A 16917-nucleotide genomic window follows, 5' to 3' on the forward strand; every position below is an offset into this window, starting at 1 on the left:
GATTGACAAAGGAAATCACCACTGCTCCAAAGCAAGTCTCTTCAGTCTCCCCCAAATTAAGTATTATCCAATCTTTTTAGCCCCCAACAATGGTTGAAGATGGGGAAAACCACACTACATATGCCAGGAAATAACATCCCTGCTGCCTACTTAGAAGGGGGAGTTACTGCAATATGTCCTGACACTGAATAAGAGGAAGGAAAATGGCTAAAGATCAATTTTTAGCATGATCTCAAGAGTAAAAGATGGGAATGAGAAGTCTTAGGTTGGACTATTCACAATTCCTACAGCAAATGTGGTACTAAATAGTCAGGTATTGCATGTTTTAAAATATGCTACTAACAGCCCTGGCTGATGTAGCTCAGTGGATTGAGCTTGGGACTGAACCAAAGGGTCGCTGGTTCTATTCCTAGTCATGGCACATGCCTGGGTTGTAGGCCAGGTCTCTGGTAGGGGGCACTCGAGAAGCAACCACACATTGATATTTCTCTACCTCTCTTTATCTTTCCCTTCCCCATCTAAAAATAAATAAATAAAATCTTTTAAAAATTTTAAAAAAACACATGGTACTAATGAATTCTTCTCACTTACCTGGTCTGTGAGGGGCAAGCATAAGTTAGGTAAATGCCAGGATTCTTGATCCCAGTAGGCAGTGTTATAGTAACCTCAATTCTTTTGTTAACTTAGAGGCATACAAGTGACATCCCCATCAAAAGACCCAAATAATTTGAAGTGTAAACATTGAGGTACATGAGAAAAGGAGACCTGCATTCATCCATTGGGGATATGAGTGATAAACATACTCTTAGTTAGAAAATAAAATCTTGTGTTAGATGATTTACTGTGATCTGGTTTCCCTCCTCTGCCTCCACTATACCTTGGAGTGTCAGCCTCCATCCCAATCCCAAACAACAGGAAGGTGATGTCCCAGCTATTATTACCCCTCTCTCCCTTAAAAAAAAAAACCAAATCAACAAAATATTCAAGACAGTAGAAGACATAATAAAATCTTTATTTCTCCACACATTAGGAACATTTTAATTACAGTCCAGCTTTGCTGAGGTTCATATCAAGTAGCAAAATGCCAAAAGCACAGAAAAGCAAAGTTGGAGAGAATCCCTGATAATGAGGCACGAAATGAGAGGTTTTACTCAATTACTCCTCTGTACAAGCTGCAGGCCCATGCAGGACCCTGAGAAAAACAATCATTCTGGTATATGCCCTGAAGGAATCCTACTCTGCACTACATCCTCAAGGAATGCCTACAATGGACCACTGAAAAGAGTGGTCCTTGATGAATGATTGCTAGTAAAATCCTAATGAAGAGCTAACTTGTTTGGGGAGAAGTTCTTTTAATAGTTGGGGTTTTCTTTTTAACCAGAGTTTCCCATTGGAATTAAAGACCCCAGCCACACTTATACAGTTATAGGTTCCAAATTAGTTAGACTGTTTCCTGAGGGGTATCCATAAGTGGTAAGTGGTCACATCCTCTGATCAGTCAGAATATATTCTGGTCGGGTTCTGGGCTTTCAGCTCAGCCCAGGGAAAGCTCGGTAACACACCTTAAGCAAATGAACAGAGCTAGAAGATCATAGAGAGCCTAAGGGGCATGGAGATTAAGTTATTCTGTAGGGAGGTGAGACAGCTGACCTGTGTGGGAACTGTAAATTGCATCTCTGAACCTTCTGGATATGTGGTAGCTACCCTTGTGCCCAAACATAGCAGTTGATCATAAAGAAATAAAACCTATTTGGGGGTTGCTCTTCCTTCTGAAAGGTTTACCAGAAAACTCAAGAAAATCTCCTGGTGGGCAGTCACCTATGAGCCTCATCATCTCCAATTACACAATTGCTCTTGGTCACATTAAACCCATTTCCAAATACCCAGAAGATAGAATCAGACAATGCTTTGCCCTTCTTCAGGATCAAAGGATGGCTCCAAGTTCTCAACCCTGCCCTGAGAGTGCTGGTGGCAGCAGACACAGTGGAGGTAGTCCACTATGTTGTGGGTGAAGAGTGAGCGCAGTGGATGCAAGTATTGAAAGAAAAGGAGCATGAAGCCAATGGAAATCAGGTAGGCAATAATAAGCTGCAAGGCAATCAAGGAATGACAGTAATTCAGTAATACTTTCACTCCAAAGAACTTAAAAACCAGGACCATGATGACATTCTCCACCAATCTCACACTATAGTGCAGGCCCATATGTCCCCAGTTCTGACCTTTTTCAACAAGGTCCCTGTCTGCTAACTTCAACTGCAAAGCTGACCAGCAAGAGAAGTTGATGCCAGCATAGAGGACAGTGATGGAAATCAGCACTGTCAGGGTGCCAACCTGGCTGAAATTTTTTTCAATGTTATTAGGCATCTGGGCACCACTCCTCCAAAATTTAACCCAAGGCTCAAAGAGGATAATCAGGAAGTTGAGTAATAAGAAAGGCACGGCCTTCAATTTCAAAGTGGCTGAGAAGAGCACCAGAATCAGGAGACGGGAAGTGATCTCCAGTGTCCTCCAGATGGTGATACAGAGGACTTCTAGCAGCCCAAGGCGAATCTTGTATTCATCGTACTTGATCTGGATAGCCAACATATTGCAGAGAGTAGCCCCATAGGTGACAGATATCAGGGAAAAGACCATTAGCACAGCTGTAAGAAGGGAAAAAAGAAACAAAAAATAGGCATTCGGTCAATGCTGGTGAAGCTTATATTCTGATCCAAACATCCAGAGAGATGATAGGTAAGACTTGAGGGCCCCAGTTAAGAGCAAACTCATGTTATCAACATAGCTATGTAAATAACAGCATGTACAGAAAGAAAATGGAAAAGAATAAACTAAAATATGTATTTTCATAATAGGGATTTATCAATTTTTAAAATCATTTTTCTGTTTCTGTTTTCTAAATTTCCCATGATGAACATATACTGTATCACTTTAATAATCATATAAATGTACACAGTGAACTTTAAAAAAGAGTGGGTCTGAAAACTAGCATTGAGAGGCCACTAACACCAGCACAGTACATATAGAGAGATAGGACAGCACCTATCTGTTGAAACAGGCTTCTGACCAAACAATGAAAAAGGCAGAAAAAAAATGACATTTGAAAAAATCCAGTCTTAAGAGATTCACAAAGAATTCCTTTGTTTACAGATTTTTCCTTGATATGTATCCTCTTCAACAAACTAATCTTGTTTGTGGGCACTTCTTAGAATGTATCAAAATGTATACTGGAAATTTGTCACTCCAATGCTTTGGTATACTTTAGGAATTGCCAAACTTCCAGCAGAATGCTTTAAAATATAAAAACTTCATTTCTTTTGAGCTACGGGGGATCTGAGTCTGGTTTTCCAAGTCCAGATCCAACTCAGAAGGAGCCTTCCTCGCTTGGGAGTTAAGACAAAACTAAGGAGCCTTGCAGAGAAGGTGTTTACAGAATGGCTTCAGGTTCTTCAGATGCTAAATAGGCTTCTCCAGTGTAGTGTTAAGTTTTCCAAGTCTAGAAAAAAAACTGGGCTTGGAAGACTAGACTTGGAAAACTGTAAAAAAAAAAAACTTCATTTCTTTGCCTACAACATCCATACCACTGTATGTTAGAGTAGGGGCCTGAAGAGTTAGAACACTTTCTGACCTGCTATACAAAATCTCAACTATAGATCACACCAAGGTCCTTTACATTTCTTCCTTTATATCAAAGGATACTTGTACCTAAAGAAAGTCTAGTACTCTCAAGGAGAATAAGGGGGCCTGAGGGGTACTTGTCCAAAAAAAAAAAAAAAACCAGCTAGAGTTTTCTGTTTCCATAAAAACGCTACAGCTAGGGAACTAGAGCAGTCAAGATAATCTGCAAGAAAAGTGAAAACATCTCCACAGTCCCAAAAGGATGTGCAGCTTTGTTTTCTACATATTTTTCAACTCTAAGTAGAGTGTTGGAATCTCAAAGACTGCAATGGGAGATTTTCTTAAAATGTCTATTCTGCCCTGGCTGGTGTAGCTCATTGGATTGAGCATGGGCTGCGAACCAAAGGGTTACCAGTTCAATTCCCAGTCATGCCTGAGTTGTGGGCCAGGTCCCAAGTGGGGGCCATGTGAGAGGCAACCATACATGGATGTTTTGCTCCCTCTCTTTCTCCATCCCTTCCCCTCTCTAAAAATAAATAAATAAAATCTTTAAAAAAATGTCTATTCTTAGCTTTAGTTTATATTTTTTCCCATTTTTATTTAGATGTAACTGAAAAATAACACTGTATTAGTTTAAGGTGTGCAACATAATTATTTCATATAGTCTTAGCTTTATAAACCACTCTCAGTTCCATGCTCAAGACTTGATGTTCAAGAGTTAGAATGTCATAGTGTATGTACATCTATCCAAGTGTGATAATGTTTTCCCTTAAATTAGAATTCATTTATTGATAGTAGTTGTAATAAAAGACAGAAAGCCTGATGCTTCCAATAAATGTAAAAATACCTTCCATTTGTCTCCCTACAAATAGATTCATGCCGTGAGAGATCATAATGCTGATGGTAAATTTGGTCATCTATGCTAATCTAGATAACCTCCAACAGAAAAAGGGATTAGGAGAGGGGTAACAAAGAGAAGATAGGAGGAAAGTTAAACCAAAAAAATTTACAAAATATTAAAAAGAGATGGCATTGTCATAAAGTTTTTAATAGGAGAAATCACTGAAAAAATTGAAAACAAGGCCTTGAAAAAGCTTTCTTTACATCCTTTGAATAGTAGTATGATTAGAAACACAGACTCTAAAGGCAGACATCCTGAATTCTAATCCAGTCTTTGCCCCCTATTACCTATGGAACTTTGGGGAATTTGCTTAACTTCTCAGTGCTTCTATTTCCTCATTTGTAAAATGGATACAACAACAACAATTTTCTCATAGAACTGTTGTGAAGACCAAATAAAATAATTAAATTTCCCTAGAGGAATGCCAGGAACATAGTAAATGCTATCTGCTAACTCCTATCATCATCACCATCCCCTGTTTCCAAAAGGGTAGTGGGCACATTTACTTAGCCACTACCTTGACACTTTGGAAATCAGGTGATTTTAAAACTGATAGAACACCTAGAAATAAGCCTTACAAAAATGTGCAAGTCCTATAGCAATATAACTATTCTTTCACACTAATGGCATAGATTGTGGTGAGATTTCATGGAGGTATACTTATCTCCAAATTCTTCAAGTTGTATAAATTAAATGGGTAGGGGTTTTTGTTTGTGCATCATATCTCAATAAAGTGATTTAAAATATTTACTGAATTAAGAGATATATTATCTTCTAACGTGAAATTAATTGATCCTATAAGGATGTAAATTTCCTCCAAAGCAGCCTAAATAATTTAATATAATCCAAATCACAGCCTCAATGAAATGTTATTTCATTTGTCATTACTGTTTACTTTGTTTTTGTTTTTTGGTGGGGGAATAGACAAATTGATTGTGGAAAATCATCTATTTGGAAGATCAGGCTAAATTGCTCTATCAACCCTGGCTGGTGTGGCTCAGTGGCTTGAGCACCAGCCTGCGAACCAAAGAATCACCAGTTTGATTCCCAATCAGCACGCATCCCTGGGTTGCAGGCCAGGTCCCCAGTAGGGAGCGTGAGAGAGGCAACCACACATTGATGTTTCTCTCCCTCTTTTTCTTCCTCCTTTCCTCTTTGTCTAAAAATAAATAAATGAGATCTATAAATACATAAATTGCTCTATCACATGTGATTTGCGAGAGAGCCTTTATAAAAAAGGCACAAGTTCTAAAAGCAATAATTTAAATACATAAAAACCTAATCCCTCAGAATGCCCGAAGATACAGGTATATTATCTTATGCATGCATTGCATGTGTGCCACACATTACATGCATGACATGCACATATATGTTTAAAATGTGTGTATGTACACAAAGAAAAAACGTGACACAAATGTATACATATATACATACTTATTGTCCACAGTAGAGAAAGGATTATTAGGCAGAATAAGTAAATAGCTCCTACAAATAAAAAGATAAAGCCACTAAAAGAGTAAAACATATAAACAAGCAATTTAAAGAACATAATGACCAAACATGAGAAGATGCTCCTCTACATTCATAATAAAAAATGCATTTTCTTTAAAATCAGTTATTTTATATTTACACAATTAAATAATATTTAGTTTAAGATATGAAGAAACAGGCACATTTATATACTGTTGGTGAGAATATAAATTTATACAACCTTTTGGGTGGGTTACTTGGCAGTACTGATAAAATTTTGAACATGCATATCCTTTTACCCAGCAATTCTACTGCTCAGACTTTATCATACAAAGTCTCATTCCAGTACACAGATGTTCACTGGAGCATAGTTTATACTTAGAAATGTTTTGCATGGAAAAAATAGAAACAAACTTTAATCTTACCAATACAAGATTAGGGAATTAAGAAAGAATGGTCCAGTTCATATCAGGGAAATATATATATTTTGTATTTATCATTATTGTTATTATATATGTATGTATATATAAGTAACTGTTGAAGAAAAACATACCAAGGGCTTACCTTTGAAAAAGGCATGTTGCTGAATAGAATGTTTAATAGTCCTTTTTTTGCAAAAATATACATACATATATATGTTGTATGTATGTACACATTTACATAGTAAAATGAAGTCTGGAAGGATATATACTGAATGATTAAAGAAGATTAACTTTGAGAAGTGAAACTACATCTCCTCTTTTATATGTATATATATTCTGTATGGTTATGAATATTTATTAGATTTTTATAATTAAGTAATAAGGATAAAAATAACATTAAAAAGGATCAAAATAATAAAACATGATAATGATAAAAATTCAAACCATATAGAAGGGTATAAAGTACAAAGTAAAAGTTGGCTGACTCATTTCCACTCCCCAGAGGTAAATTGTTTCTTGCATATATTTCTGAAAAGCTTCAAGACTAATAGAACTTCATAAATAATTCTTAGTGGAGAAAAATACAAAAGAGGGAAAGTTTCTTTCTTATATTTATTTGAGACATGGGGCTTTGCCAAGTAGGGTCAGCAATATAATAATAATAAGGAAATGGTCCAAAGTTGTACCCAGAGCTATACCAGTTCCAGCCCAAGCCGGCTAATCCTAAACTATTAAAACTCATTAACAATATCGTATCTTGACTTTGAAAACACTGACTCACATTTCATCTTCTGCTGAAGGTCTTACTCATTTTAGGATCCCTTTTACAAGTGGGAAATTAAAACAGAGATGTCTTTGGTAACTTCCTCTGAAGATCACAGAGAAGGTCAGAACTGGGACTAGGCCTGACGCTCATCAGTATTCAATCCACACCCATTTTAGAAATTTCTCCCCACTAGAATTGGGAAAAGTGATTAAATCACTGGCTCCCAAGTGTGGCTGAGCAGAATCAACAGAGTACATTAAAAAATACAGATTCCTACCCTCCCCAAATTCAGATTGATTCAGGTCTTAGTAGAAAATGCAATTTTAAAAAGGAGCTTCATGATCAGTAATATTTGGGAACCTCTTATTTAAATATAGTCACCCCTAAACCAACCAACCAAGCAAACAAACAGACAGTCAAAAAATCCCCAGTATAATTTAAACACTCTGAGCTAGTAAAAATGTTCTACTGACTACTGGTATTACTAGATTCTTCTGAGAGGGTTTATTACTAGCCTAGAGAGGGTTTATGTATGGCATTTTTAGTCTAAATAACATCCCAGTTAAAGAAATCTGGGAGACTTGAGATGTCTGGATCCCCAAGTTCCTTGACTACCTTCCAGTGCTGTCCAATAGAACTTTCTGTAGTGATGGAAATGTTCTGTAATGTGTGTGCTGTCCAATAAGTGACCACTAGCCACATGTAGCTATTGAACGCTTGAAATATAGCCATTGTGACTGACAGTGTAAATCTTTAATTTTTCATTTTAATAGCCACAGGAAGCTGTTGGCTACTGTATTGGATAGCTCAGGTTTAGATTTCTAAGATGGTTGATTTAAGTGGAGCCCTCCCCCATCTTGACCCCACTCACCTCTACCCAGGGGTACCTCTGCAGAAATCAGGGTCACATAGAGTTGATAGGTCAGTTGGGGCACTGAACCCAGGAAAGCTTGGATCTGTGACATACGTTTGTAAGCATTGCGGTGCATAGCCAGGGTCCGGATGGAGTGTCCCACCTCCCATTCTATCATCACCTCCTCGCCATTTATTAGCATCTTCTTTCGGGTGAGGCTGACATACGGCTCCTCCTGCCCCTCTTTCTTCCACAGTGTGAGGTACTTAATCATGGCCTCCAGACATCTGCAGAAGTAAAGCATCACGGGAACTTAACTAAAGCTATCCTGGGAAGGGAGGTTTTAGTGAATGGAAGAAAATAACTCAGAGAAGTATGCCACTTTTTTGCCATTCCTTCTCTCCCATTATACTCATTTTTTGTGAGTCGAAGAGTTGATCATGCCTTACTTGAGTCTAAATCCATTTTTTTTTTTTTAGGCAATCATCCACCGACCTAAGAACACCATTTCAGAAGCGTTTCTTTAAGGAGTTAAGGAATTGCTTTATCTCCTTAAGAATAAGCCTATGATTTTTTTTAAAAAGTGTCTTAAATGCAAAAATATTAAGAAAACAATGTGTTGTGAGAGAATAATGAAGTTTAAAAAGGCCCTGGTTATTATATAACACCTCAAGTTCCTGAGATAAAGTGTTCCTTATTCAAAGCATTCAGCTCCATAACTGGGGCTTTTGAGTTCTGCTTTTTCAAGACAAAACCCACAACTATGATTATGTATGTCTCAGCCAAAAAGTCTTGAAGAGGATCTGGAAAAAAAAACTCTCATATACATGGAAAAGCCATTGAGCAACAAAGGTTCTTAAAATATTTGATAGCTCAGAAATTAATGTACTATTTACCTAGGGCACCTCAAAAAATCTCTCTCCAGGTTACTTTTGGGGCCTCTTGACCTGTTTGGGGTCAACAGCTTTTAAACTCCACTATTTCTTTACAAAGAGGAAAACATCTTCATAAGAGCCTATGCCCCTTGAATTAGTGATAAGAGCACATTCCCTGCTGTACCCCTCCCATGTCCCCCATATAAATCAGAAGTTATTTGAAGTTCTAGCATGATGAATAGGAGAGAAGCCACTAGAACTTCTTGTTTTGGAACACCTGAATTTGGAACACTTCCTCTATTCACACTGAAATGAGTGGAAACTGTGGACTATTTCTTATAATAAGTAAGAGCAGTTGGGATGAAAATTAAGCCATGTTTCCTGACAGACTGAAAGCATGGAGGGGTGTGGATATTTATCTTGCCCACCACCCTTAACACATAATGGGTATTTGATAAAGGGTTACTTGTTGAGTAAGTGAAAGAGTGAGAAAGAAGAAAAGATTAAAGGGTGAGAAATAATAGGGGGAGAGAATAATAACAGCAGTGGAATTTTTAAAAAATAGACCAAAGACAAGCAGTGATGTATATGCTCTCTAGGCCTTTGGCTCCCAAGAGGAACATGTGCTGGCTGCCATTCTCCATAGGATTCCTTTGAGACTGGTTCTCGTGTGCCAGTTGAAGTGTGTAGTTTGGCACATCCACTTTCTAGGGACAAACTCTAAAAGGCAGGAGAGAAAAAGATGGAAGAAGAGAACAGAGAGGAAAAAAGTAATATTCTATTCCTATTTAGAGAAAATTCCTAAGTGAATTTCCAACAAAAGATTTTAGATTTTAACCCAAGTCCATCAATGCTATTGCTGAATAAAATATTGAAGGAGACAGTGGCATAAGGCATTCTGTTAACGCTTCTCTTCTTAAGGACATTTACTGTTTTAAGTAGGGGTGTTTGCCTTACTTACAAGTTTCAGAGATTTCAACAAGGCCATGTACACAGTCAGTGACAGAAGAAGGGTTAGATACCAGGTCTCCTGAATTCAGGGTCACTGTTTCCGTTGATATCCCATATTTTCTCCGATGGAACCTAATCAACTGCTCCCTGTTTAAACATATACTGTTTAACATTTTTTAAGGGAGAATTCCATCCTTAATGAGTTTCAGACTCTGCCTATCTCTATATAGATATCTTTCCATTGCAATTACAACATCAGCACTCTGACCCATTTTCTTCAGCTGACTGTAGGTTTCTGCCTCTCTTGCAATCAAAACAAACTTGGTCCATTCCTTTCTCCTGACCTCATAAGTGTTGCAATGTCTCCCTATATGGAAAATCCCATGGTGTCCAGATGTGACTGCTGACACAGATGCCTGTCTCCCTGGGATAAGGCACATTCTTATACCATCAATGCAACCTGAATGGAAGGACTCGATGCTGTTATTTTGTGCTACAGCATCCAAATGGAATATCTTTCTTTGGTCCCTTCTAACCATGTACCTTTACTTCAGAAAGACACAAAGAGATACACAAGACACCAATGAACTGACAGAAAAAAATGAACGACAGTGGGTTGGGGGTTACCACAGATGTCTTAAAATATTTTCAAATGTCTCCAGGAAATTTTTAAATGCAAGCCGCATAAGCCCAAGCAGTTCAGGGTAAAGAAACTGAATGTGAGAAGGCATGGAGTGGGAAAGAAACTTTCTTTCAATTTACAGAGCATCTAAAAGGCAGAGTCAAAATAACACACTCTTGAAGCTAAGTATGGCCTATGTGAAAAAGGTGACCACATCAGTTGGTCCCATGCCAATTTTCATGATGCAAATCCAGATAGAAAACATTGTCTAATGAAGTCTTATCAATGGTAGCATACACACATTTGGAATTCAGGTACATGGCACATGTTCATTGTGGTGGCATTTCAGATTTCATATAAGATTTTTTCAGATGGTAGGCAGGGAAGCCAAGAGTGGGAGAGAATGAGAGAATCACTCAGAGGCACAGTATCAGTCTTGTAAATATTAGCTTCATCTTTCTCTGTACAAGTTCAGGAACGGAGTGAGACAGGGAGAGGACAGGAGAGGAGATGAAAATTTACTCACCTAATAACAGGTCCCAAGAGGATTAGATGCATGAATAATGATAAAGGCTTGTCTTTGGCCAGATCTCTGTGGACAAAAATGAGTGTCAATTGGACCATAATGGATGAAAACATAAAGAAGGAAAAGGTGTATGCCATCCAGTAGGTCTCACTATTCTTTCGATAGAATCTAACCATGTACAAGGCAGATGCAGCCTCCCCACAGTACAAAAAGGTGGAGAAAATGATGCCAAATGGAAAGGTAAACCGGGGGTTGGCCCCACGGATAATATCTTCCTCCAGGGATGAAATCGGATCCACACTTGGCTCCTCAGGAATTTCATAAACTCGTTCCATTGTCGAGTTTCTGTAGTTTTGGTCTGGTCTTCAGAGAACCTTCTCCCCACCTTCTAAGAGAAACCTGTAGTCACTGCAGTCCAAATACTGGTTAGGAACCTTTCAAGGCTAATTCCAAGTGGAGATATACTAGTTAAAGAAAGAAAAGCCTCTCTTCTACTCTCAAATTAGACTTGTTGGAGTCTGGGATGGAGAGCCCAGGAGTACCACTTTGAACTTGATTCTTGATTGGCTCAGGATTCCAATCATCAATATACGTGCTGTAAAACTTGGACAAGACAGAAGCAAGCATTTTAGCACCCCATCCAAAGTCCAGTTCCAGGCATTTGAAGGACCATGGAGACCACTGTTTCCCTGCGGACAACTCCTTAGTCTTCCAGACGAAAGGATAGCCACTCGACGATCGTGCACCAGTTCTCAGCAACTCTTCTCCAGAAGACCTGACTTACGTGCCCTTTCAAATTAGCTGAGAACTGAGCATGGGTAGTAGAGGGGGCACAACCTGAATGGTTCAATATCTAGGTGGCACAGCTATTGCTTGCCTGTGGCCACCAGCTCGCTGCCTGGCCAGGTACTCTCTCAAGACCCACTCTCAAAGGAGGGTTCTCAGGAACATTCCTCCGGTTCCACAAGCTCCACCCCCAAGAAAGCTTGACCGGAGAAGTAAAGCAACAACCGTATCCCTGAGCGCAGTCTTTGGAGAAAAAAACTGAACCTGTGCACTACAGGATTAGTATAGCGCCTGATACAGCGAAAGATGGAGGGGTTTCTTTCCCATGAAGAAACTTTACTTGTGAGAAGCACGATGCATGGGGGCGCCAACCTGATCGGGCAGATGTCGCTGAATTTGAGTGCAGTCTGCTGCCGGGGTCCTAGTTCAGCTGTGAGAGGATGGTAGCTTTGGGAACTGAGGCACTGAAGACAGGGGCTGGCGAAATGGGAGGGACAACTGGGTCTCCGCGAAGTTAGCCTGTGAGTTCCAGCGCGGGATTTTGAATGTGGAGGGGTAGACAAAAAAAGGCTTGGGCCAATCTTCAGAAGCACTTCTCACCACAACTCCCAGACCCAGAGGGAGCCACGGCTATCCTCTTCCCCGAAAACAGCAGGCAACCACTTCTACCCCGCCCTCCAGAATTAGCTTGCTCCCACACCCGCTCAGCCCACGCAGTTAGGCAGGTGTGTCTCCAGGCCTCAGGGTAGAGCCTCCCTAGGTCCTATTGCCCTCCAGATAATACCGTGGTGGGGTTGGGAGAAGACCTAGGAGGCGATTGGCCCTATTGGCCCTATGAAGGAAAGGGAAGATAGAAAAAGCTGGGGGGGGGTGTCAAGACTCAAGGTTAGCCCACAGACAGTGAAAGCTCATATTATATGCCTTGATTTCTCCACTTGCAAAATGAGGCCAGGATAGGAACTTTTGAATGAACTTACAGGTCTTTGGCTGGAAAGTTCTGAAGAGGTGCCAAATTCTAAATACACTAGAGAGGAGCCAAGAGAGCTGTTAATAGAAACTAAGAGGGGTGTCTTAAAGAGTTCTGAAAATTGCCTGGATTCTTAAGAGCAATACTACCCTATCTCACTGAGCTTTTGTTTTCATGTCTTCATTTGCATAATTCTAAACCCCAGAGAAAAAAGAAAACGTTTGCATCCTGGTAGTAAAATAAATGTAGCAGAGCCTGTGCCAATCTCCTTTTGCTGCAGGAAATTAGTGAAGACAGTCTATGTGAGGAGTAGCCAAGTAGCAGCCACCGAAATGATGAAAGACAGTCTTGTCGTGTTGGTTTTGCCCCTGGGCTGACTCAGAGACAGATCAACTTCTAAAGTTGTTGTCCTTGAAACAGTCACCCCATCTTGGTCTGCACCTGTGCTACCAGCTGGGCTAGCAGGCTGATCTTTCCTCTTTTCTGTTTCACAAGGCAGTTCAACACTGAGAACATCTCAGACATGGCATTGATTGGTTGGGACTTTCCAACTAGCATAAGTTTCTCCACCAACAGTATATGATGCAGAACCTCTTAGGGGCTTCTTAGGATCCTGTTCTCAAGATGGAACCCAACTAAGGTGACAAACTCATCTCAGTTTGCTGAGATAAGATGAGTTGTTCACCCTAACACTGGAGACTGAAGCTAAGAAGAATGTAGAATCCCAATGTTTTTCCTTTGCCTTTTCTCCTTCCCTGTACCCTCATCACTCTCCAAATATATAAATCTACAAGGCCTCCCTACTTTGTTCCAAAACCACTCCTTTTGTCTACCATTCAAGACTCTATGATTACCACACTAGTATCTCCCACCCCAACTGTATTGCCCACATTACCTTTGCTCCAGTCCATCAGGTTTTCTCACTTAATCATACTTGCCTTGCTCACTCCCATCTCTGTACCTTGTTGAGGCAATTTATGGCACCCTTCATTCTTTCTCTATAGTCCAAACCCTAATCTTCCCTTAAGGGTCAACTCAAGTATAGGCATACCTCATTTTGTTGTCCTTCACTTTATTGTGCTTCACAGATCTTGTTGGCTTTTTTTTTTTTAATAAATTGAAGGCAAGATCCTCCACCAGCAAAAAGATTATGACTCACTGTACTGTGGTGGTCTGGAATTGAACCAGCAATAGCTCTGAGGTATCCCTGTAATACCTCCTCCAGAAAGCCTTCTCTCACCTCCCTCACCCTCACTTTTCCCTTTGATTTTGTGCTACTGGTACATGCTCTCTTGTCCTAATCCTTCAACAACTTCTGTGTTTGCCTTGCCTCCCCAGCAGAAGTGTAGCGCCAGGGAGGAATGCACAATTAATATTTATTGTAGTTCTTGTTGGTAACAACAGTGATTGGCAAATGGTAATGATGATGAAGCTTCCTCCCCCATGCTTCCTCCAGGAAACCATGCAAGACTCAGGCACACCCATCTCTAAAAGCTGTAATCACTATAATGAGGACACAAAGTTCCTTGGGACACCCATTGTCTCAGTCAGTCATTCAGCTTACAGAGAATGCCAGCCCACATGAGCTGTGCCTTCTCAAAGTTCCTACAATGCATTTTTGTCAATACCACAATTCAGCACCTTATTGTCAATTATTTCAAGTGTATCCATTTTCACTCTACAACTAAATTACCATATGCTCCTTGAAGGCAGAGCCCCTGCTGTTATACTTTTTCAGGATTCCCCCATGGCTGGTATAGACCTGTAAATTCCCTGACATCTGATACCCCACACCCACCACCTTCTCTATTTTCAGCCCCAGGACTCTCTGGCGCTCTAGGTCACTAAATCCTCTGGTCTCTTATTTCCCTGTTCCTTTTGCCCTGCTGGGAGAAACTGAGAATGTTGATTGTAGTCCCTGTTGATAACAATAGTAATTGACAAATGGTAATGATGATGAAGCTTGCTCTGTGCTGTCCAACTCTCTTTCCTCTTTCAGACAATCTCCAGACTTCAGTCCTTTACTCTTCTTAGAACTACAAATGGGGAAAATGTTGACAGTCAGGAGGCTGCCAAGGCCCTGGGAACTCCTTCCCCATTAAGAGCACTGATCGCCCAGGGATTGGTCAACTGAGGTGATACCCTTAGGCTGCCTGTTCCCTGAATGCTAGGTAGTGTTTGTGGTCAATTTACTCTTCTTCTTGAAGAATTACAGTTCTGCAGGAAAAGGTAACCCAAGATTTGACTCCTTACCCACCCCTACCTCCAACTCTTAACTCAGCGGGAACAGAAAATGAGACTGAAAGCTCTCAGTATCTTTATAAGCATTCAGACATCCTCTGAATGATATAAGAGTTGGGGATAGGTTTGAGCTTTCAAAGCCACTGCAACCAAAGCTGACTTGTAAGGGTTACCTGGCATCCCTAAGTGAAGAGGAAAGAAAAAAGAGAGAGATGTGCAGCAAGTAGCTGATAGTCCAGTCACAGAACACTAGTTGGTGGAAGGTGATATGCAAGGACCAGAGAATCAGTAGCTAGTATGGAAGAATAGCTTTCTTCTATAGAATGATCAGTTTGGATTGTTAACCTAAAAGATACCTGATGCAAAATCATTCACTGTTTCCTCTGGGCCTTCTCTTTTCCCTAGAAGCTCCCTGAAGACCAAGATTTTTGCTGATTCTGTTCTAAGCCACTCCCTTATCAGTATCCTCCATAGGTGGCATCTGGGCTTGGAGTCGAAATGCCAGTAAGTTCCCTGCAGCTCTCACCCCTAGCATTTTTATTTTTTAAAATCAGTTAAAATGACTATCTCATCATGGAAGGGAAAGAAATACTACAGCAAAATGCAGAATGGAATTTGGGGATGAAGGATTTGCCAGGCACTTGGCAAGCTCTCCTTACCTTGCCTGGTGGAGAGAAGGAATGGAAGAGAGTTGGTGATGGATATGATTAATTCTTTATATAATGCCTGTGTTGAGATAAATTCACATAACCACACAATTTACCCATTTAAATTGTACAATTCAGTGGTTTTAGTACAAAGTTGTGAGCCATTACCACTATCTAGTTTCAGAATATTTTCATCACCCCCAAAATAATCCCAGTGCCCATTAAACTCCCCCCATTCTCCCTTCCCCTTAGCCTAGACAAATCACTAATCTACTTTTTATCTCTATGGGTTTTTCTATTCTGGACATTTCATGTAAATGGAATCATACAATATATGGCCTTTTGTGTTTCTGGTTTCTTTTGCTTGTCATAATGTTGTTGAAATTATCCATGTTGTAACATGTACCAGTACTTCATTTCTTTATATGGTGAATTATATTCCATTGTATGGATATACCACATTATGTTTATCCATTAATCTGTTCATGGATGTGAGGGTTTGTACTAGACAAGGTTCTTTAGAGAAACAGAATGAAGACGGGAAGGGAGAGAGAGATTTTAAGCAATTAGTTCACACAGTTGATACAGGTAATTGCCAGTGCTAGTAACCTAGCCCCATCCCCAGAGTGCAAGCAGAAGCAGAGAGGAGGGGCCCCTAGGGCAGTTCCAAGTTGGCCGGGTAACCAGGCTAGCACTGCATGTGAGGACATATGCTCCCAGCCTCCCAGGCAAGATGCAGCAGGAGGAAGTAATTGCACTCAGCATGCTCCAGGCCAGCAAGGGTGACTGGCTAAGCAGGAAAAAGCCCTCCTACTCCCTACTGATCTGATGAAGGCCTATCGGTCTAGCCTGGGAAAAGACAGGATTGATTGGGGAGGGGTGGACTCTTCTGAAACACAAGAAAGTTTGAGCATCTGGCATGGCTCATAGGGGTAACATATAAACCAAGGGAAGAAAAGGAGGTGTTCTCTTGGACCCACTGCATGGATATGTAGGCTGGTGCTTCATGGGACTCAGGCTTTGGAAGCCATGTGGCTTATGGTGGTACTTGCCCCATGCAGGGGTCCCCAGAAAAGAGCCTAAAACTGGACTTCAACCTGGAACAAGCCACCTGGATGATCATGCAGCATCCACCTGCAATTCCTGAAGGACAGTATTTTTTAAATGGGAGAAGGAACTCTGGGTGCAGCCTTGGACTGGTCCGGCAGAGGGTGGCTGAGTGTTCCTCTGGGTGTTCTGGAGGGGATGGGCTTTGAACTAGGTGCCTGCAATCCC

At 40.4% G+C, this 16917-nt stretch overlaps 1 protein-coding gene across 1 annotated transcript; it reads right to left on the bottom strand.

Annotated features, from left to right (window-relative positions):
• Positions 1-1023: 1023 nt before the first annotated feature.
• XKRX (XK related X-linked) lies at positions 1024-12447 on the bottom strand. Its single transcript, XM_037131028.2, has 3 exons — positions 11002-12447; positions 8046-8314; positions 1024-2642 (listed from the first exon to the last, which is right to left on the bottom strand). Exons 1-3 carry the CDS (start codon positions 11334-11336, stop codon positions 1897-1899), a joined length of 1350 nt encoding a protein of 449 aa, XP_036986923.1. The 5' UTR covers positions 11337-12447; the 3' UTR covers positions 1024-1896.
• Between the last annotated feature and the right edge of the window lie 4470 nt (positions 12448-16917).

This window comes from Artibeus jamaicensis, unplaced genomic scaffold (assembly GCF_021234435.1).
Source record: "Artibeus jamaicensis isolate MK-2021 breed Jamaican fruit bat unplaced genomic scaffold, CSHL_Jam_final scaffold_461, whole genome shotgun sequence".
Classification (NCBI taxonomy): domain Eukaryota; kingdom Metazoa; phylum Chordata; class Mammalia; order Chiroptera; family Phyllostomidae; genus Artibeus; species Artibeus jamaicensis.